At 41.1% G+C, this 23,264-nt stretch overlaps 1 protein-coding gene across 1 annotated transcript in view; it reads left to right on the top strand.

Annotated features, from left to right (window-relative positions):
• ATP7A (ATPase copper transporting alpha) overlaps positions 1-23,264 on the top strand; it is a 47,885-nt gene that overhangs the window by 466 nt on the left and 24,155 nt on the right. The window contains exons 2-7 of the mRNA XM_035113566.2: positions 12,919-13,059; positions 15,185-15,674; positions 17,390-18,127; positions 18,876-19,100; positions 21,381-21,544; positions 22,704-22,865. Of these exons, the coding sequence (XP_034969457.1) occupies positions 12,940-13,059; positions 15,185-15,674; positions 17,390-18,127; positions 18,876-19,100; positions 21,381-21,544; positions 22,704-22,865 (1,899 nt within the window). The 5' untranslated portion in view covers positions 12,919-12,939. The remainder of the gene's footprint in view (positions 1-12,918; positions 13,060-15,184; positions 15,675-17,389; positions 18,128-18,875; positions 19,101-21,380; positions 21,545-22,703; positions 22,866-23,264) is intronic.

The raw sequence follows: 23,264 nt of genomic DNA, 5'->3' as shown, positions 1-23,264 counted from the left end.
GGCTCAAGGGCTCTCTTGGTCGGCTTCGCTTCCCTCTCCGCCATCTTCCCGCAGCTCCTGTTGGGAGTAGCTTTCTGGATTGCAAACCTCTTGGGGCAGGGATCTCTTCCTTTGTTTAAAGAATAAACAACCTTTTCAAAATTTCCTGTTAAACAAACTTAATTAATGCACCATCCACTCACTTAGACATTTTTATTTATTAATTTATTCTTAAAGGGAGAGTGAGTGAGAGCAAGAAGATGTCTCTCAAGAGGCATCTTTTAATTCATTAATTAATGCTGATGTAGCTGCTGAGTGTGTCTGTCTTTAAAGTCGACCTTCCTGAAAAGCATTTGATTCTGCTTGGGGTTGCGAGGCCCGCTCCAGATACGCCCCACCAGTGGAGGTTTCATTCTGTTGGGTATCTTGTGCCTGGGTTTTAGATATGTCTGCCCACCTTGGCCAGAGGATGGGGCCAGATGCTCTCCCCTGATTTGGTGTGTTTGGAAATACATGTTTGTGATGTGCAAAAGTTTTTGTCCCTTGTTAGCATTGAGGTGGTTTACCAGGGAGAGCTACCGGTAGCATATACTGTATAGAAGAACACAGGGTAAAAGCCCCTTGATGATTGGGATGTTGATGCTGCTTCGTGTAATGAACCGGTCAAGTTTACTCCCTCTGTTGAATCAGCCTTGTGAAATTGGTGATATTAGGGCTAGTTACTTGTCTTCTGGCTCAAGGTGTTTAGCTTGTTCCCAGGGGACAATTATGTGGGGCATTGTGGACTTGATGTTTCTTGTTTTGTGCAAAACAGTGTGAACTTTTGATGAACATCTGAGGGATGATGGTGCCAAAACTATGTAAACAGAGATGATTGCATGGGATGGAGCATGGGCCAGGATCCCATGGACTGCAACTAGTTCCACAAGCCCCAGGAGTTGGGGCAATTTTGGACTTCCGTTTCTCAAATAGCAATCTCTCATTCCACATGACAAGCTGTTTTTGTAACTGAGAGGTGTTTCCAAGGCAGTTTGTGATAAGGAATAGGTGGCAAAGTCTGCTGTTTCATGGGAGGGTGGGGACAGAATATGATTGGAGTGGTCTGAAATTGCTCTTTGGTTCTTGTTTTCTGTGATAAGTTAATTTGCAAACAAAATTCTAACTACTCTTTCAATCACTGCTTCCCACTGTAGTTTCTTTTTCTTTCACATTTACAGTATTTTCCATCCTTTTCTTTTTTTAAACTATCCTCATCCATTTTTGTGCAAATATAATTATAGTCCTTCAACTGTTTCTTCTTTCAACATAATATTGGATTTGATAAATGCATTAACTATAATGCAGTAGGAAAATGCTGTGGTTAAACTGAACCTGTAAGTGTGTACTAATTAAGGTAGGAAATATATAATATGTATGTATGACAGGTGGTCAAAAAAAGTTCAGGAAGGCTGATTAAAGCTGTTTCAGTTTCTTCTTACTTTTTTGTTTAAAAGGTTTATGTAAACTCCCTTTCACATAAGTATCAAAGTAATGTACAACAATAAAATCAACCACTTTAAAATTTCATAAATATACAAACACTAAACATGGAATTACATATGTGTGACATATGTGTGAGTGGCTTTGAAGGGAGGAAAGCTGGTAGAGTAGATTCTTCATTTCAAATGAAATTGCATAATATTTTGATCAAATCCTACACAGTAAACAGGTCACTAGATCTTATTAAGGTAATTATAGGGACACTTTATTTTGCAACAGTTGCATTTAAAAAACAAGCCGAACTACTTTTGTTCTTTATAATGGTACAGTTTAGTATGCATGTTCTCTTGGATTAGAAATGATGGTAATGAATCATTATTAATGAGATCCAGATCTTATTCTGATAAAATCTTATACTGTACAATACAAGTGGAGAACAGATCTTTCTACTTAAACTCATTCTTGTAATTTAGGGTGATGAGCCAAGGCGTACTTTCTTTTAGAGTAAAATAGTCTAAAATACTCACACAATATATATTTTTAATGGAATGATGAATGGTGGTTAATGAAGTTAAGATTGGTGCCTTACATGAAAGTGCAGCGATTTCAGTGAATTGTTTTTCCTTGTAAAGTCCGTAACTGATTGAGCCATACAAGAACAAAAGAAGAGTGTAACTGGGCAATGGTTCATCTGTTCCAACACACCGGTTCTCATCGTGGCCAAACAGATTCCTGTGAAAAACCTGCAAGCAGGTCTCAGGCACAAGAGCCCTCTTTCTCTCCTGTGGTTTCCAGCAATTGCTATTAAAAAGCATTACCACCTCAGACAGTGTGGGCAGAGCATAGCCATCATGACTAGTAGTCATTGATAGCCTTATTCCTAATGAATTTTCCTGATCTTCTTTAAAAGCCATTCAAGTTGTTTGCCATAACTGCTATCTATATACATCAGAGATCCTCCTTCTACTGAATACAATAAATGTCAGATTTGGCAACTGGAATGGACACAATACTAGTTAGATCTAAAATAAAAGTTATACTAAACTTTATATAAGTAGCTATCCCTAGAAAGCACACAGTATATCTATGCACCCAGCTTTTCAGACATGCTAAAGTTAGATTGTTAACCACTTCTGGCGCCATCAGGGTGCCCTTGGGCTTGCTGTTCAAGCTCCTGCCAACCTAGCAGTTCGAAAGCATACCAGTGCGTGTAGTTAAATAGGTGGTGGGAAGGTGCTCGTCATGGTGTTCTGTGTGCCAGAAGTGGGTTAGTCATGCTTGCCACATGACCCGAAAAGCTATCTGTGGACAAATGCCAGCTCCCTTGGCCTGAAAGCAGAGGTGAGTGCCACACCCTGTAGTCGAATTCAATTGGACTTAACTGTCCAGGGTCCTTTACCTTTACCATTCCCCAAACAGTTCAGGTATCATCTCAGTTTAATAAGCCAAGATAAGCACCTCTAGGTTATCAATCCACCTGTCACTAGAGGCAGAAGTAATGTTTGTGTACAAGAGTGTCTTTTATCAGTTTTGGCTGCTTCACCAACTACAACCCTATGTGTTCAGTGATAACCTTTCGTCTGTTATCTTTTTAGCTGGTAACTTCCCATTTGGGCTACTCCAATGCATTATACATAGGGCTACTTTCAAAATGATTCAGAAACTTCAGTTACAGTATTTCAGAGTGTTGGTGCAAGATTGTTACAAATAGTATGCTGGTGCTTCACCATCTTCACTTGAGCCCAGTCCAGCCCATTTCCAGGCCCAGTTGATCAGAGGCTATGGATCAAGTGCCCCCACAAAGTGAAGTGTGGACGGTGGCTACAGAAGAGAACACACTGTGATGCTCTTAACTGTGGAATGTGCATTGCGCACCCCAGGGATGCTCACTTGGGGCCTCCATTGTGTCATTTCAATGTTAGGTGGTTACCTTTTTTAATTTCCTAGGCTTTTCATTTGTTTCATCTGTTTTTACTCTTTTGTTTGCTTTTTTAAACACTTTTTTATTTTTATTGAACTTCAATGTGTCACTTTTTTGTTGTGAGATGCTCTGAGAGCTTTAAATAATTATATGTTTAGGCTAGTGTCCTTACTTTAGTCACTGAATGTAATATGGAGAAAGGTACTATTACCTCCACTTGAAATCTGTGGACAGAGACACTTAAATGCCATTAGGTGTTGCAAACTATATAATAACCCCATCAATACATACTACTAAAAAAGCTGTAAAAAGTACAGGGATGCAATACAGGGAAGCATTATACAGAAATACAGGATTTCGTGCAGGGATAGGCAACCCTCCTGATATTGCCTTGTAACTTTCATCATCCCTGATCCTTGGCCCTGCTGACTAGGACTGAAGTTGGAGTCCAATAACATCTGGAGGGCCACAGATTCCCTAGCTTAGGGCTTGATTTTGTGTGAATGAGCTAGTGTGAATGAACTTGTTTTTGTGAAGAGTACTAGAACATCAGCCTTCATCTTGGTTATTTACAGTGTTCGAAATTAGCCAGGTGCCAAGTGCATTTTGCACCTATCAGCCACTTGTGACCAAGTGAAGATGCCTGGGTACCAGGATGGTGCCTGATATCTCCACCATCTGGAGGTTCATGCCTGGGGATCTTTGGAACTTGACTGTTTTCATACACTGATACTACATCCAGTAGAATTCTGTCAGTTATATTTTATCTGCACAATCAGAATGAATTTCAGGAACCAAAATGCTTTTTCTCTGCAGCCTGAGCAGGTGTAGTGAACAATGTTAGAGTTAATTGCTGTAGCTTGTCCTCACTTACTCTACCCCCACTGCTCATCTCACTGTTGTGAAGAATGTTCTTATGTAATGAATGGTCTGTGTCACCATTAAGAAAAAGAGATAGGAATAGGCCAATATATATGTTGGCTGTCTCTGGATAAAGCAACTTTCATAGAATCATAGAGTTGGAAGAGACCACAAGGGCCATCCAGTCCAACCCCCTGCCAAGCAGGAAACACCATCAAAGCATTCTTGACGTATGCCTGTCAAGCCTCTGCTTAAAGACCTCCAAAGAAGGAGACTCCACCACACTCCTTGCTAGCAAATTCCACTGTCGAACAGCTCTTACTGTCAGGAAGTTCTTCCTAATGTTTAGGTGGAATCTTCTTTCTTGTAGTTTGAATCCATTGCTCCGTGTCCGCTTCTCTGGAGCAGCAGAAAACAACCTTTCTCCCTCCTCTATATGACATCCTTTTATATATTTGAACATGGCTATCATATCACCCCTTAACCTTCTCTTCTCCAGGCTAAACATGCCCAGCTCCCTAAGCCGTTCCTCATAAGGCATTGTTTCCAGGCCTTTGACCATTTTGGTTGCCCTCCTCTGGACACGTTCCAGCTTGTCAGTATCCTTCTTAAACTGTGGTGCCAAGAACTGGACACAGTGCTCCAGGTGAGGTCTGACTATTACTTCCCTTGATCTAGATGTTATATTCCTATTGATGCAGCCCAGAATTGCATTGGCTTTTTTAGCTTTTGGCTTTTTTCTACTTTAAGTTTTCAGAGTTCTTAACCTAGCATAAGGTTGTCATCTGAACTAGCCAGATGCTTAACTAAGAATCAATTACCGGTATAGCCAGTCCATCATTTGAAAAATGAGGCTTTAGAGTTGTCTTGCCCAAAAATGGCAACTAAACATTCCATTTTTGTGACTGTAACAGGGTGGATCTGCAAACAGAAAGAAAACACTATAAATAAGTTAGAAATCAAATCGTTATAACAAAAGGGAAAAACACTGGAAAATCGCAAAAAAATATTTTGTTTATAACACATTCAAAATGCTGTTTTTTGGACTAATGTAGCTGAGTCCCTAGGTTTAAGGAGCAATTAGGTGCTTAGCTTATATATCTGAGTTTCTAAAACTGGTTATTTAATTATCCAATTTAATTATTCGCTAAATCTTTAGTTGACTGTTTGGTGTGGATAATGGAGTACCGATATCTGCATATTCTGGGGCTTTTTGAAAAATTCTGGTGTGTGACTAATAACAGAAGACAATACTGTATGTGGCTTTTCCTTCCAACAGTGGCTGGCAGGTGATATGTATGAAGCTATAGGTGTGCCTTGCACTTTCTTCATATCATAAAAACACACCTATACTGATAAATTAGATGAGTAATTAACTAAAAGATATTTGATCTACCAGCTTGGCATACAAATGTTATTCATCATTAGTGAAGTGAACAAAGGCATCAGATAAGCAAAACAAGAAACATTTATATGTAGAAATATTTGGTTAGGTACTAGAACTGATAGCAAACATTCGTATTCTTATTTTTAAAAAGGAAGGTCATATGTTATGGAATCATTTTTCCCTGAGAAGAAGGCAAAGGAGAAAAGACCCAAACCAGAGAGTTTATGTACAGGAATTTGGAGACCACCAATGGCCAGAGATTTTTAGCTTTATTGGCTTTTTTCTTATTTTAAAAGTACTTGTACTTTAAATGATACATCTGTGCCTTGAAGAAAGGCAACGAAGTATATTTGCAACTTACGTGCATTTAATTTGTGCACATTCAGCTTTATGTGCTTGGCAAAAAAAATTAAGAGGGAGAAAAGGGGGCGGACTCTGAGAAAGAAGACTTTGGCAATCTCACGTGCTACTGCACCCATTGTGTTTTGAAAACACACAATTTATGCTTTAGGTGCGGTCTTCAGAACATAACCTTTGTGCAAGTTGCAGGTCTGCAGAATAGAAAATAATATGTAAGTTAATTGCTGCATTATAATGCCTAGTATTCAAATACTGTCTCCATCATGAATTTACTAAGTGTCCGGAGCAAGCCACTGTTGAGGTGTAGCTGCCTATCTACAGCAAGAGTGGCTACAGTTCCCATCATTATTTAGATTATAAATTTATGAATCAGTGCATATTTTTGAAACATGGAAATGCCATGTCTGTTGTGCATGTGGAATTAAAAAACAACAACTAATTCTTCAATTCATCTTGGTTTGTTCATGTGTGAAGTAGCCACCCAGCATTGCACAACTTGTGTGACCCACCAAGGTGAGAACACAGAGCAAGGTAGAGTATAATCTGCTGGACCAGTGGTTTGCAACCAGTGGGCTGTGGCACCCTGGGGTGACTTGAGGAGCAATCGGGGAGCTCCTGAGGGTGGCCTGTCCTTTCATTAACTCACAGCCCATATCTTCCTGCATTATCTGTCTTGTTATCTTCCTGCATCCCTTTCTCTCCCCTCCCCTCATATTTTCTTAAAATCTCCCCCCCCCAAACAAAAAGCTTTCCCAGCTTCAGTAGATAACAGTTCCTTAGGTTTACACAGAGGGCTTGAGAAATACAAGAAAATAGCAAAGTAGGTGGCCTGGATGTGTGTGTGTCCTATAAGGAGAGATTTTAAAATAACCGTATTTTAGTGGTTTGTTTGATTCTTATGGGTTCTTTGTAGGTCTTGGTGTTGCAATAGAAGACCAGAGAATTGTGTGTGTGTTTGTTAAAGACACACTACTAAGTTGCTTTTTATTGCCTCGTGCATTGGTGATGTCATCTAAGTGATTATGGTGACATCTTTACACATAACCGAGTTATTGTCTTCAGTTCCTTATTTTGGGAAAATATTTTAATCTCTTCTTAACACTATATCCATGGCTCTGCCTTGGCTCTGCTCTCTGCTACCTAAAGTTAAAAAATGTAAAGTAGCTCTCTAGTGGTTTCCTCTAGTGCTGGAGAGAACAAAGCGGCTTTGTCTACTGCATTGTCATGAGAGTGTAGTGTGAAAGTTGGAGAGACTAGCCTCCCTCAATTCATCATTTCAGGCTCTTTGAATGAAAAACAAATGTTGAGAATATGAGCTATTCCATCTCTTTAGTTAAAAGATAACACTAACTGAGAATTTTGGGGTCATAAGTTTTAAATTGTATTTGTCTTTCATGTGCTTTGTTTCCTATTTTTTGTATGCATCTTTGTGAAGAATTTTTCTTAACATGCAAGTTATACGTTTATTAAACTTACAATATCTCTGACAGGACTTGCTTAATTTCATGATGCACAAAAATGCAAATGCAAATTGTGTAGATAAAGGACAGGATGCAGAGAACTGTACAGCTAACTTTTTGTGCCCATGAAAAGTGGCAGAGCTTCATGCTCTGGCATGGGGGTGGGTGGGGGGTGGAGAGCAAGCGGAGGCGGGGCTGGTGCGTGTCCTGGGGCGTGGCACGCTGCCTTAGGGGGTGGGGTGCCCAGTGCAGACGGGTGGGTCAGCCGCGATGGCACCCCTTTGGGATCGCGTTGTCGGGCGCTCCCCCCACATTCCTCTTCCAGTGCCCATGAGGACATTAGATTATATTTCTAAAACAGCAGCCCCTTGTGCCATTTCACAAGACATACTTTGAAACTTAGTTGAGTTTTAAAAATAAATTGGGCTTTCAGAAGTGTGCTAATGAAAAAGAACATAAAAATAAAAAATCTTTGCTCATCTGCAACTGTATCTTGGGTGTGAACCTATGGCATGTTTTTGGACTCCTGCCAGTGTATGCCAAGCCAAGAATTTAAACTTTGGTTGGCTTATCTGAACTCAGTGGGTGTCAGTGCTTAGAACTGACTGGCAAATAGGGAAGTTCTGAGTGCTAAGTTCAGGGAAGCTGAGCTGTAAGCAAATTGACTTCCACAATTGTGCATTCACAGGCTAGCTCTCTGCTATTGTCCAGCAACACAGAGTTAACAGGGAAGCTGCAAGCTAAGCGTTAATGCAATTTTACACCATTTTTTTCTTTTTGAGCTAGGGTCGCCGTTTCTGTTTACATTCCCAAGATGAAGTTCTGTGACTAGATTCAAGTCATATTTTAGCTAGTTATTCACTGAAAAACAAGAAGTTTATTTTCTTAACATTATGTAATACATTACTGCTCATTCTCTGATGCCTTCCCTATATAGAGAGGTGTGAAACAGGGTTGCGTTCTTGCCCCAACTCTTTTTGGCAAATACTTCTCCCTGGTAGTCTCCTGTGCCTTTGGAGCAATGGGGGTCTGTTCAACCTGGCATGTCTCTGTGCCAAGACAAAAGTGTTACGGGTCCTTATCCAAGAGATTTTGTTTTCAGATGACGCAGTGCCTGGAGACAGATGGTCAGGTCGTACATCTATAGCAGTGACCAGAGGAGGAATGACCACTTGGAACAGAGAGTAGAAACGCCATGGTGCATCTGCAGCAGCACAACTGGACACCTTCATGTGCCCCAGCTGTACCAAAACATGTCACACCCATATCAGTCTCTACAGCCACAGCAGGTGCTGTAACCTTCCAAAAGTTTGACTTCACCCCCAAAGGTGCACTCCTCCATGGTCTCCTGAGACAGACGGATTTCAACTATTCTTAGGTGCTGTGAAAACCACATTGTGTACTTAATCTTCATACCATTGTGGTTTAATATAGCATGATATTATTAGTTAGGTTAAAATGTAGTTGTTCAGTGAACTAATATTTACAGTAAACATCTCAACCTGTGTAAATTACACTTGTTACAGCAATCTTCTAAAAGAAGGTAAAGAGCATAATAGGGTGGGAAATGCATCTTAGCCAAATCCCATTTTATCTATGATTTGAACTTAGTTAGGTGAAAACCATCTTTTGTTACAGCTGATTTGCACCTGCTACTTAACTGCCACCTAAACGTCTTGTTCTGTGTCTGTATAATAGGATAATAATCTTTATTGAAATTGTTATGTGACAAACAGGGATTTTATACCATCAGGTGTAAAATTAGCAGCAGGTGAATATGAAATTCTAAAACCCCTTGTTTTGTACATGTTTTGTGTTTAGGGTTTTTCAAGAGATTTTGGGAAGTAAAAAAGCTTCATTAACATGTAACCTTGAAATTTTGGATCCCCTCCAAACTGATGCCAAAGTTATGTGGTGCAAACCCCGTGTTTTGTGCTGCCCCCAAACAGAATAATTGATACTCAAACTGGGGGCCATAGGTATCTCCCCCCCCCAAAAAAAAGCTTCAGAAGAATACGGAAAGCTTGTTGCAAAAATTGTACAAAATAGCACAAAAATGTTTGGCACTGGTTTGGGGTGAATTGAACAATGTTGGGTTTTGTGGGGGTGCCCTCCAGATGTTTTGGATAGCAAATTCTAAGTTCCAGCCAGCATGTCTGCAGTGATTGGGGCTGATAAGACTATAGGACATGAAGAGGAAAGGCTGGCCTCAGATATTTCAGCCCATTGAGTGCCTAATGCTGCACTCCAATTTAACAGCAAACTTTCTATTTTAATCTGATCAAGTGTTAATTTGGAAATTGCCAAACATCTTGTGGACTCTTCAGGAATATTATGTAGAGAGGTAGTTATATATGAGGGCTGTGTGTCCATTTTTTTATTTTGAAAATTTATACAATCTGAATTAATTGTTCATTCCTTATACAGTATTCCAGTTCCTCCAAAGATGATGATATTGTCAGCATGAAAGGAAGGCTCTAATTACCTGCTTTACTAATGACCTAATTCTATCTGTTTTGGAATTTATGTAAACAAGGGCTTGGTCACGTTTGAATTGCAGGGATAATTGTATATTCCACATTTGTTATTTGGGTCAATCCTCCAGGGATTTGTGCACACTGATGATGGTACAGTTGTAGGCCTGCCATCCTTTTTGCTGTTGGATACAGGTTGCAGTGCTTATTGGTGATGATACCATGTACTCTACTCCTCCCGGTGTTTATTTACCTTTGGATACAAAAGTCTAAATGAAATAGCAGGTTGCTTGTCATAGGAAGGTATATATTTAAAGCATCATATAGTGGCCTGTGATGTAGTGGTGGTTTCCATTATGGAAAATCTTGGCAATATGCACCTGGCATTTCTGTTAGGGTATTCTTTTAGTTCATGTTTTTATTTGGAAAAATTACTGAATGCAAGCAATGCTTTGTTTGATTATGCATCTCAAACAATGTCCATGATATTTTATGAAGTTCTGTCCCGTCTCCATCCCTCCAAAAAATTACCTCCAAGGATCTTATATTCTAGAACTTGACATTTGGAAGCCCACCCAATACCCATGTAGCTCCATGGACAGAAAAGCAGGCAGAGGAAGGTGCTGGGGAAGCAACAAGGTGGGAGCCATAAACACACAGAGTAGCAGCCTCCAATGGCTCACTGCATGCAGGAAATGGGAACTCAAGATACATCAGGGAAGTGGTCCCAACTTCCAGTTGTCCAGATAACAATTTCTGGACAAAAGCAGTGGCGCTCCTGGGACAAAACCACAATGCAAACTCCGCAGAACAGCTCCCTATCTTAACTATGCAAGCACAGCAGCAGACAAGCAACACACATATAACAGGATATTTCCTTTCCCCAGTGATCAAATCATAGATGCTGGGTGCACAGAGGCTGCAGATGGAATCCCACCAAGGTGAAATGTGTTTTACATGAAGTTCAAATTCAGGGTATGGCCCCTCACTACGTAAAGTGAAGTGGGGGGGGATCCTCACTCCAAATACGGCTCAATCAGTCAGGAGGAGTGCTGCATGGAACAATAGCCTGGCATCTGCATGGACCAACCAGACCTTCTGGCCAGTGTTCAAAATTAGCCAGGTGCCAAGTGCATTTTGCACCTATCAGCCACTTGTGACCAAGTGAAGATGCCAAGGTGCCAGGATGGCACCTGACATCACCATCTGGAGGTTCATGCCTGGGGATCTTTGGATCTTGACTGTTTTCACACATTGATACTACATCCAGTAGAATTCTGTCAGTTATATTTTATCTGCACAATCAATGAATTTCAGGAACCAAAATGCTTTTTCTCTGCAGCCTGAGCAGGTGTAGTGAATGTTAGAGTTAATTGTTGTAGCTTGTCTTCACTTATCTCAGCCCAGACGTATACTAATACATCTGTTAATCACAGTCAAATCCATCATTTGAAAAATAAGACTTTAGAGCCATCTTACTCCCAAATGGCAACTAGACATTCCGTTTTGGCGACTGCAACCTTGGTCTAAGGAGCCATTTGGTGCCTAACATATATTTGAGTTTCTAACACTGCTTCTGGCCCAGCCCTGCCTCCTTATCAGCCTATGTGACCAATCCATGTGCACAACCTTTATTTTGCCTTCTACGTCAGACCTGCTGGGTAGCATCATAATGGATTTGATTGCCCCTCCCTACATTATTCCTTCCATCTACCCTGTCCCAGTGTGTCATACACCCTCATGACAGCAGATTTTGTGAAGTCAGAGCCATTATTGAACCTGCCCAAGCTGGAGTAAATCCCCAAAAAGTGTGCATGAGGTTTTCAGTGTATCACCCCAGCAAGGCTCCTGAGCCGCATGTGGGAGTGCCTGGCTTAGAAAAATATAGCAGTAGATTCTCCCCCCCCTCCCCCAATGTGTCTGCCCTTGACATTTTTTTAAAAAGTTGGACTGCTGTTCTTGTCCACAGCATAATGTTGAATAGGTACCTCGCCACTCATGTGTGACCATGTATACACATGGTGCCGGTCAGTGCTTTTTCCTTTAAAAATATTTAGGGGTACTCTCATTTTCCTACTCATATGAGGCCAAACTTAGATTCACAAAATGTTTAGAGGTATGCATACCCCTGTGTATTGCCAGAAAAAAAGCACTGGTGCTGGTATATAAATAAATAGAATACTACCAGGAAATGGCAGGAAATAGCTGGAGAGTCCTTGTGGTTTGGACATCCGTGAGGGTGGAGGAAGCCCCGAAGGGACCTGAGGTGCGATGCTGCTTTGTTTAGACCAGGCATCCCCAAACTGAGGCCCCCCAGATGTTTTGGCCTACAACTCCCATGATCCCTAGCTAACAGGACCAGTGGTCGGGGAAGATGGGAATTGTAGTCCAAAACATCTGGAGGGCCGAAGTTTGGGGGTGCCTGGTTTAGACTATGCTTAACAGCTGGTGTGTGGAGTAGCGCAGCAGCTGCAGCCACTTTTCTGCTCATCCTCCAGCCTCCAACTAGCCACAGAGCTTTAACCCTAGATATTTTGGTCTGGATTGGAGAAAGAGTGGGAGAGAAAGCTGGAGAGCAGGAAAAGGTTGGCATAACCTCCGCATAAGTGGTGGGGACACCTGCATAAAGCCATCAAGTTTGCTATGTAAAAAAATAGGCTTTTTTCCAACACACTCTTCCTTTCCCAGGTGCCTTCATGTCATTTCATAACTGAATCCTTTCTGTGCTGCTTCTGCTATTTGGATGGGCAGAAATCCAGTATTTCAGATGGATATATCCCCAACTAATATGTACTGGATTCTGTACTTAGGTCACAAGATAACACTTGATAATACTCTTTTTAAAATATAATGACAATTTTAGTGGATGCATATGGTCTTTGTTAAGTTTCATGTAAGATAAGTAGTTTAAATGTCCAGAGGGCTGGAAATTAACATAGGCCGTTTCTTGCCTGAGTACAAATACTATATCTGTTATTTTTCCTTTACATCTATCAGGAATGTGAAGCGGTAAATAGAATGGATCCATTATCAGGTGCCAGATCAATTGATGTTTGTGTGGAGGGGATGACATGCAATTCTTGTGTACAGACTATTGAGCAGCATATTGGAAAACTAAATGGGGTTCACCATATTAAAGTAAGTATTTTTTTCATATTGCTACCAGATCAAAGGGTATATGACAGGGGTCCCCAAACTAAGGCCCGGGGGCCGGATGCAGCCGAATCGCCTTCTAAATCCGGCCCGTGGACAGTTCGGGAATCAGCATGTTTTTACATGAGTAGAATGTGTCCTTTTATTTACAATGCATTTCTGGGTTATTTGTGGGGCTGCCTGGTGTTTTTGCATGAGTAGAATGTGTCCTTTTCTTTAAAATGCATCTCTGGGTTATTTGTGGGGCATAGGAATTCGTTCATATTTTTTTTCAAAATATAGTACGGCCCCCCACAAGGTCTGAGGGACGGTGGACCGGCCCCCAGCTGCAAATGTTTGCTGACCCCTGGTATATGAGCTGTGGTGGGCCTTGTTCTGCTAAGCAGTTCACAGGATATAATCCATCTAAAGTTTTTTTTGAAGAGCACCATCTGAGTTCTTGCTAAGAGATCAAGTTGTGCACTAAGGGATTAAGTTGTGCACTTTGGAAATACTATTCTTAATGACAGGGGGGAAATAGTATACGTTTACTGCAGTTTCAGAGAGCATGCATTTTGGTTATCTTACATATAATTGCAGGTAAATCAATCATTTCTACCTTAGGCAAACACAGAGCAGAGAAGCTATGTTAGTTAAATAGATTACGTTTGTGTAATTAGATCATAATAGTGGCTTCCTGGTAGTGTTTTGCCTAAGGAAAATAATAAAATTTGGAATTGATGTAATTGGCTTTTTAGTGGCATCAGTTTGCCCTTTTGAAAATTGAAATAGTCAGAAAAGAATTCAGCTTGTTGAAAGCAAATTCAATTTTGGGACAGTTGCCCTGTCTGATATGAAAAGCTAGTGATGTCACCAAGGTTGTGTACAAAGTACAAAATATTTTCCACTGCTACTAATTCATTAGTTCCTTATTCTCTATCCTGGTTAGTGAATTCCTGACTTTTCTATCCCTATTGAAAAAGATCAGGATCAGTTTCAAAACAGAACAGCTACATTTCTGAAAATGAAATATATGTTCTCTTTTTCAAAGATCTCTTTGTCACTCACATCATTTGGCTGTTTTTCCTGGAACAGGATTCGATTAGTTGGTCAGACACAAGGAGTTCAGTTCCATGGGGCTGGGAGAAGGAAGAGGAATTCAGAGTAAATGTTATAGTTCCTGCTGAAACCAACACACCAATCAGTGAACTAGAACAAGGTGGGTGGGTGGGAACAGTAACTCTGAAGACAGATGGAGATGTTCAGAGCGACATGGGTCACTCCAAGTATCAGCCACCCGGGATATGACTGGACTCCTGCTGGACAACAGCAGGGGGCATGGATCTGGACAAATGCGAAGCCACTTGACGAACATCCCAACATATTAAAGGGTCTGGAAACTAAGCATTATGAGGAATGGTTGAGGGAACTGGGTTTGTTTAGCTTAGAAAAGAGGAGACTGAGAGAAGACATGGTAGCCATCTCCAAACATCTCAATGGGTGTCCCATGGAAGATGGAGCAAACTTGTATTCTCCTGCTCTGGAGGGTAGGACATGAACCAATGGATTCAAGTTACAAGAAAGTGATGTTTTAGTTGATATTCTTGCATTGCAGGGGGTTGGACTACCAGGTGATTCTCAGGATCCCTTTGAACTTTACAGTTCAGTTATTCTAAGTCTATACCAGCACTTTTCTCTCTTTTTAACCTTTTAACCAGTAGAGTTTCATTTCAAGCCTGATCAGTGCAAGGGACACTGCAACATGGGATTAGTATAATCTTCGCTGTATGTGCAGTGCTATGTATGCTTAGGGCACTTTGGAAAGTGCTGTGTGAGAAATTTATACTGTATTATTGTGTGTGAGATTCAGAAATAATCTGGCCACTTTTATTGTGACTCATCTTGTAGCCAGTCATCTTGTCTTACAGATAAATCCAAGTTAATTTGTGGTTTAATAGGTACAGTCTTACACTTCCTTCTCAGATGAGTGGGATCACGTGCAAGGTGTCACTATAATAGGACAAAGCTGCCTGATATGTTAATGCCACCTTGAGATTTTAATCTTTGTTTGGCATAGTTGTCTAACGTGTTTTCTCTTTTTTCTTTTTTCTTTTTCTGCTTTCCCTGCAAGGTTTCCCTGGAAAATAAGAATGCAGCCATTATTTATAACCCCCAAAAGCAAACTCCAGAGTCACTGCAAGAAGCTATAGATGACATGGGATTTGATGCTACACTTGCTAATGCAAACTCTAAACCTGTTTTATCAGACACCATTTTTCTTACAATACCAGCTCAATCAGCATTAACATGTGAAGAAATCCGTACCAACCTCCTGCAAACCAAGGGCATCTTGGATGTGAAAAGCTCTTCTGACAGAAAGTCTGTAGTTGTAACATTTATCTCCTCTATTATAAATGGCAACCAGATCAACCAAATAGTGCCAGGATTCAGTTCAGAGAATGTAGTGCATGAAAGAAATCCTGGAATGTCTGAAGATCCAAATTTATTCCAAACAAGCGATGTTGCGTTAAGGATGAAAGTAGAGGGGATGACCTGCCATTCTTGCACTAGCACTATTGAAGGAAAGATTGGCAAACTGCAAGGTGTCACACGAATTAAAGGTAATTAAAAAGGATTAGAGTTTGGTTTTTCCTGATCTTATATGTTGCTTAATCATTTCCCATGACCTTTCCAGTATTGCAACCCTTTATTTGTATCCCCAACCAGGTACATGTAACTGAGTGGACTTTTTCCTTTACCCTCTTCTGTGTAGGGTTTGCAGGCAAATCACAAATACCTGCTTTGCTGGACAAGCACAGGGTAGTACACAGAGAGTTCATAGGGAGGACCCTTTGTGTGTCCACTTTCCCTGCCTCCTCTGGGCTGGAATTCTGTAACAAAGGAAATAATCCTTTATACTTCATTCTGCCTCTGATGAGACTCTTTCCACCATGCTTCCAAACTGATCAGACATAGGCTTTCAGACACACAGCACCTATTTTGAAGCCAGCTTCTGTATTTTGTACCTAGGAAGTTTTCTTTTTGTATTAAGATCTTTAATAAAAGTTTTTTATAATGCAATAAAATATAGAAAACTAATGTAAATTTAAAAAGAGACAAAAACAGCTGCAAAAGAAATAGGGAAAAAAGAAAAACAAAGAAGCAGAAAGAAGGAAGATAAGATAAGAAAAGGAAAAGGAAATTTTAAAAAGGAGAGAAAGGGAAAAGAAGCAATAAAGAAAGATAAGTTCTCTGGTTTTTTCATCTGCCAGTTTCTTTTTAGAAAGTTATTTAAGATGTTAATGATAATATCCATCTTCTCCACTTTCTGTTAATATCTCTCTTAAGTCCAACTATCTCAAAATCATTCCTTTTCCCTGGAAAATCACTTCCTTTTCCCTGGAAAAGCCCAAGAAGGGATCCAAAATTATTTTTATTTCGTAATAAATTTCAGCTGTGCTTTTTCTTTAAAGTCTCTCCACTGTGATCACGTGGTAAAATAATCTTACACAATTATTTTCTTGTTAAAGGTAAAGGGACCCCTGACCATTAGGTCCAGTTGTGACCGACTCTGGGGTTGTGGCGCTCATCTCACATTATTGGCCGAGAGAGCCGGCGTATAGCTTCCAGGTCATGTGGCCAGCATGACAAAGCTGCTTCTGGCAAACCAGAGCAGCACACGGAAACGCCGTTTACCTTCCCGCTGTAGCGGTACCTATTTATCTACTTGCACTTTGACGTGCTTTTGAACTGCTAGGTTGGCAGGAGCTGGGACCGAGCAACGGGAGCTCACCCCGTTGCAGGGATTCAAACCGCTGACCTTCTGATCGGCAAGCTCTAGGCTTTGTGGTTTAACCCACAGCACCACCTGCGTCCCTTTTTCTTGTTACATATCCTTTAATTCATGCCCAGTTCAGTATATTCATTTTCCATTTTCTGTTGTATTTCTGTTGTGCAATTGTGTGCTGTAGAATGAGTGGTGTTAATAGCAAAAGAAGACAAAACTATGTTAGTAGACAGAGGCTCATTCGAGTGTGGCAGAACTCCCCCAATTGCATGACACAGTTTATCACAATCCCATAGGGACAGTGCTCCTCCCACTTTGAAAGCTAAACCCCACCATTGCTGGCATGAGACCCATCTGTGTTGCACACTATGTTGCACACTAGTATGACTGTGATTATGCAGCCTTTCCCCACCTGGTTTGCCAGTGGCACCAGACCTTTCAGAGGTGGGCAAGAGGTTGTATTGGCCTGCTAACATGGAGGGGAAAACTAGGGTTTTAGGTGAATAACCATTAGGGAAACATACTAACAATTCACCATTTATCTTCTAGTCTCCCTGGACAATCAGGAAGCTGTGGTGGTTTATCAGCCTCATCTCATCACATCGGAGGAAATAAAAAACCAAATAGAAGCTGCCGGTTTTAGGGCATCAATAAAGAAGCAGCCTAAGCCCCTCAAACTTGGTGCTATTGATGTAGAGCGGCTGAAGAACACACAAACCAAATGCTCAGAAAAAGCTCCGCAAGACTCTCCAGAGTACACACAATGTTTGAAGACCATAACATTCCGAGTTGATGGCATGCACTGCAATTCATGTGTCTTCAATATTCAAAGCAGCATATCAGCACTCCCTGCGGTAACTAGTATAGTGGTTTCTTTAGAGGAAAAATCTGCCATTGTAAAGTACAATCCCAGCCTAATCAGCATAAGTGCACTGAGAAGAGCCATAGAAGTAGTATCGCCAGAGACTTTTAAGGTCAGCCTTTTTGACGGACATGAAAATGCTGCACTTTTGAACACACCTAAATCTCCGCTGAAATCTCCAAGAGATGTCAACAGCATCATGCACCATCCCTTGACATGCGTTACCGTGATAAATATCGAAGGAATGACCTGCAATTCTTGTGTACAGTCAATTGAGAGAGTAATTTCCCAGAAGCCAGGAGTGAAGGCAGTACATGTGTCTCTTCTGAACCATAATGGGACTATAGAATATGACCCCATGCAGACCTCTCCAGACGACTTAAGGAATGGCATTGAGGATATGGGTTTTGATGCATCCTTAACAGGTGATAGCTCTTTAAATTATGCTTATAGAGCAAATCCAACTGCTATTTGGAAAGGTAGCTTTCTCTGGGGGGTGGGGTGCAGATCCACACGGTAATTATAATCTCTTAATACTGATTCTGAAATTGCTGGTGTCTCTAAAGATCTGGAAAGATGCCCCTTCTTCAGCTCTACATGCTTGCTTTCTACATGTATGCTCTACAAGCATGTGCTTCAAACAATTGTTTCATGTTCTTGTTTATTATCTTAGAATATCTGTAGTGTTGTGAGTGGTTATGTTTTGACATAAAGGCTAGCAGCCACTCACAACACTACAGATGCTCTAAGGTAATAAGCGGGAACACAAAACAATTGTTTGAAGCACATGTTTGTAGAACATACATATAGAAAGCAGGCATGCCCCCTAAAGAGAAGAGATGACTTATGGCTTCTGTTTAACTGGAATGGATATCCTAAGGGTATTTAATGTATTTTAATGTTTGTTGGAAGCCGCCCAGAGTGGGAGGGGAAACCCAGCCAGATGGGCGGGGTATAAATAATAAATTATTATTGTTATTAAGGGTAATTTTCCAATTAGGAAGCATGGGATTTGCTATCTTCTGGGCTCAGCTAGAAATAAGGTAGACAGGGAGAGCTGGTATTTTTAGCTCCTCCAGATGTGAAATGAATGCATCAAGTGTCCCTGGGAGTAACATACAGTATTTGCAGCAGTTGTTCAAACACATTAAAATTATTCTTTTCTGTTCCCAGGACTCACAAGCACAGAACCTTTGGTGCTAATAACTCAGCCCTCACAGGAAAGGCTGGCAGAATCTCAGGATAATAAACACTTCAAAATGGAAGCTCACTCCAACCTCTCCCCTGTCTTCAATAAGCAGGATGCCAATGCACCTTCCAAGTGCTACATTCAAGTCACTGGTATGACGTGTGCTTCCTGTGTGGCGAACATTGAAAGGAATCTGAAGAGAGAAGATGGTGAGATATACATTAGTAAAATGGATTTAAATTTCCTGACACCATTTTAGTGATGCTTAACCTGACCTTTTAAAGCTCAGATGACGCAAATATGTAGGCCCTTCAGGGATTCTGATTATACAGTTTAAATTCTGAGGCTTGCATCTTTAGCAGTGATGAAGGAATGGTGTGCTATGTTGTGGGAGTGAGTGCCATCCTTTGGCAGGAGAAGAGCTACTAGCATTTGCCATTTATTATCATAAGACGTAACTATTTTCCAGTCTTCTCTGTGTTTCTTGTGGCAGAAAATAGAAGGTGGAATACATAATGCTTCACTGCCAGCTGTAAGATTTGGTTCCCTCCCTGAACTCTTAAAGGCTAGTGGCCAAGAAATAGGATAGTGTATTTTAGTGGCTGCCTTTCAGAAAAGGTCTGAAAGAGGATCCAAAGGCACTGCTGTCGCAGCAGCACAATGACTGTGTAGCTTTCCCCTTCATTGCAGGGGATTATTATTATTATATATTCAGTTTACAGTGGTACCTTGCAAGATGAAATTAATTCATTCCACGAGTTGTTTCGTATTGTGACAATTTCGTCTTGCGAAGCACGGTTTCGCATAGGAATGTATTGGAATTTAATTAATGTGTTCCTATGGGCAAAAAAAAAGTCAGAACAAAGTCAACCCTCAGCCTGATGGGGACATAAGAACGTGAGGCGCCGCTGCCCTCTGGGGTTCCTGCAGGTCCGTCCCTGCGGCGTGCTTGCTTCCCCTTCCCCCAGCTCACCCTCCAGCCTCGGGAGCCGGAGCTCTTTCCCGCGCCCCATTTCCCCCTTTCTGTGGGTGCATGTCCGGCACCGACTCACCTGCCGAGCCCAGGAGCAGCTACATTGCCCCCAAGCGCCACAGCTGCTCCAGAAAGTTTTAAGGCTCTGCCGAGCGCCTCCGCCTCTCGGACCAAGCCTGGCCCAGGCCCAGGCGGCTGTGCGAGTGGGGAGGGGGAAGCAGGAGGCCAGGGAGAGGCTCCCTCCCTCCTTCCCCAGCAGCCGGACCCTCACACCCAACCAGACAGACAGCTGCCTGCCGTCTACGCACTCGCTCTCCCGTTCACGCGCAGCCTCTGGAGCGCAGGCTGGCGAGGCTACTTCGTCTTGTGAAGCACAGCCATAGAAAAATTCGTCTTGTGAGTCTCCTTAAAAAATCGCAAGACGCTTTCATCTTGTGAGTTTTTTGTTGCGCGAGGCATTCGTCCTGCGAGGTACCACTGTATATGCCACTCTTTATCTGAAGATCCCTTGGCGGTGTACAACATTAAAATCATAATTTACAGGTTTTGAATAAACACCCACAATTTATTAGTGGAATATAGGATAGATAGGGTAAAGATATGTAAAATTTTATGACATGCAGAGAATAACATGTGCAAACAAACGAGAGGGGGGAGCTGAGGGAAGTCTCGGGAGGGAGGGAGGGGAGAGTATAAAAGGGGGAAAATGTAATTGGTTATATTGATTGATGATGTATTTTGTTAAATTTGTTCAATTTTTTTAAAACAAAAACATTATTTACATAGCATAATAATAAAAAAACAGTAAAACAATCACAGGAAAAGTCTTAATAACAGTTTCCCCTCCCCCACTTTTAAAAGGCCATAGATTGTTTAATGGCCAAAGAAGAATGTTTTCGCCTGGTGCCTAAAGACATGTAATACATTAGAAATTGAGAAGAGGAGACGGACTGGCAGGGTGCTAGGGAGGTTGAGGACACGGTGGCTCCCACAGGTTCTGCGTTGGGAACTTACACACTAAACAATATTGTATATTTGTAATGGGCACAAAAACCATATTCACTTTTTTTCCTAACTTTAATCTACATTGAATATATGAAGTGAAGTGGAATGTCGATAAGTAGTTATTTATCTATTCCAGCGTTTATAGCTTGTGTACCTGTTCAAAAAATCAAGTTGGCTATCAAAGCCTTTAGTTTGACTCAAATTAGAGCCAGGCCACATTCTGTGAATAAGTTGGCTCCTTTAGCTGTTGCAAGTAATGCCTATTATGTTCTAGTATTGCTGTTCTTGCCTAATCTGTAAAGAGGTATATGGCATAACTGAGCCTTCCCTAATGGGTGCTCCCCAGATGTTTTGGATTACAACTCCCATGAAACCCCAGTCATCAATGGAGTGGTGGTCCATAACATTTGAAGACTACCTGATTGCGGTAGGCTGAGCAAGATCATCCCACTGTATATTGCACTCCTAATTTCTTTATGAAATGTTCCTTTGTGTGGCCTTGTGTCTCTAGGAATACACACTGTTCTTGTTGCTCTAATGGCTGGGAAGGCAGAAGTGAGGTATAATCCTTCCATCATCCAGCCATCAGCTGTAGCGGAATTGATTAGGGAGCTGGGATTTGGAGCTACAGTTCTGGAGAACTATGATGAAGGAGATGGCATCCTGGAACTTGTCGTAAGCAAATAATTTAATAATCAATGCCACTTAACACTCAGCCCTTTTACCTAGTGTTCTTTTCATACAAACAGAGTTAATTAAAGAAAATTCCTCTACAGATTGTGTGTAAGTAACTCTGATTCCAAAAGCATTTAGAGTAATTTATCTCCCCCACCTCCTCTTTCTTTGCATGTGTGAGAAAGTGTGTGTCAGAGAGATTACTACTTGGCAAGCTCCAGCAATTAGCTAGAGACACCTGGTGTTTGTGTGGAACAATTTTTGTCAGGACTGTAGCAAGGGTGGAAAGAAGCTAATTCTTAAAATTTAAACTCACCCTCCATGCCAGCTTGTGTTAGGGCAACAAACATTTAATCAAGTTTTCAGGGGGGAAAAAGGGGGGTGGGCGGAATTAAGAGAGGTGAAGTCTGAGCTCATGCCCATTTGTGCCACATTTCTAGGCACAAGTCCATTCTTTAAAACTCTGTGTCAGAGTGTTACTGTTGCTGGCAGCACTTTCTCCATGAAAACCCTCTCCAGACTGCTGAATCGAAGCAAAAGGTAACCCACAGAAAACCCAAGTTGTCATTTGTTCCAAGTCAGTGATAAGGAGTGGGTTTTCCTAGGGAAAGTGGTGAGGGGCGTGGGGAGGTCTTGGACATGAAGCTTTAAAGTGCAGATATGTGCCTTGAAAGCATGGGGGGAAAGGTAAGTGTGAATGAGCCCTCTGTCTTGGCAGCTCAAGTTTTTATTTTATGTTGGTGTGTCCGATTCATAATACAATTGATCAACAGTACTCTCTGCTGGCCAGCTAGGTTTACATTTATACTTTATTTATTTGTTTCTCAACATTTATACACTGCTTGATTGTAAAAAAAAAACACCTTGAAGTGGTTTATAAAAGATAAAAAAATGCTTACAACTTTAAGGTGCATCTGTTTATAAAAAAGTTTTCTGCCTTCCTTCTGAAATACCTGGTGTACTACGCAAATTAAAATAATACCGTGAAACAGTTGTACTACAGAATCAATAAAATAAAGTTAGTGCAATTTTGGGTCATTGTCTGGGAACAGTGCCATCTTCTGATTGGAATTACTTATCAACTTCATTATTTATGATGCATGCAAAATTATCTCTGGAGAGACAATATTCTGCAAACAATAAACTTTTGTTTTAACAGGTGAGGGGAATGACATGTGCCTCATGTGTTCATAAAATAGAATCCACACTTATGAAGACAAAAGGGATTCTGTATAGCTCTGTAGCACTTGCAACAAATAAAGCACATATTAAGTATGATCCTGAGATAGTTGGCCCAAGAGATATTATACGGATTATAGAGGTAAGTAGTCTTGTGAATGTAGCAATTTGCTGGTTCATTTTTCACATATAAATACTACCATGTTAGTGGAACATATTTTGCAGCGGAAGATTGTTGGGCCCATTGTGGATAGTAAAGATACCAGTATAAAGACAATTGTAATCTTGGAGACTTTGTCTCCGTCCCTGTCTCCTCCCCCAACCCTTATCTTTTTCAGTTGCCTTTCTTTCTTCATGCTTCCTTCTTTATTTCCTCATGTTTGTCTGCTTTTATCATGGACAGGGAACATTTTTGGTTCCACAGGCCACATTCTTATTGAGATTGGCCTCATGGGTCAGTCTGACAGTTGGGGGCCTCATCTTCTGGTCAATCACAGGATGTCATATAATGACACCCTGTGATTGACTGTTGGGTTGTCTT

The sequence above is a fragment of the Zootoca vivipara genome, chromosome Z, assembly GCF_963506605.1.
Source record: "Zootoca vivipara chromosome Z, rZooViv1.1, whole genome shotgun sequence".
Taxonomy (NCBI): Eukaryota; Metazoa; Chordata; class Lepidosauria; order Squamata; family Lacertidae; genus Zootoca; species Zootoca vivipara.
This window is presented reverse-complemented; position numbering and strand designations above follow the sequence as displayed.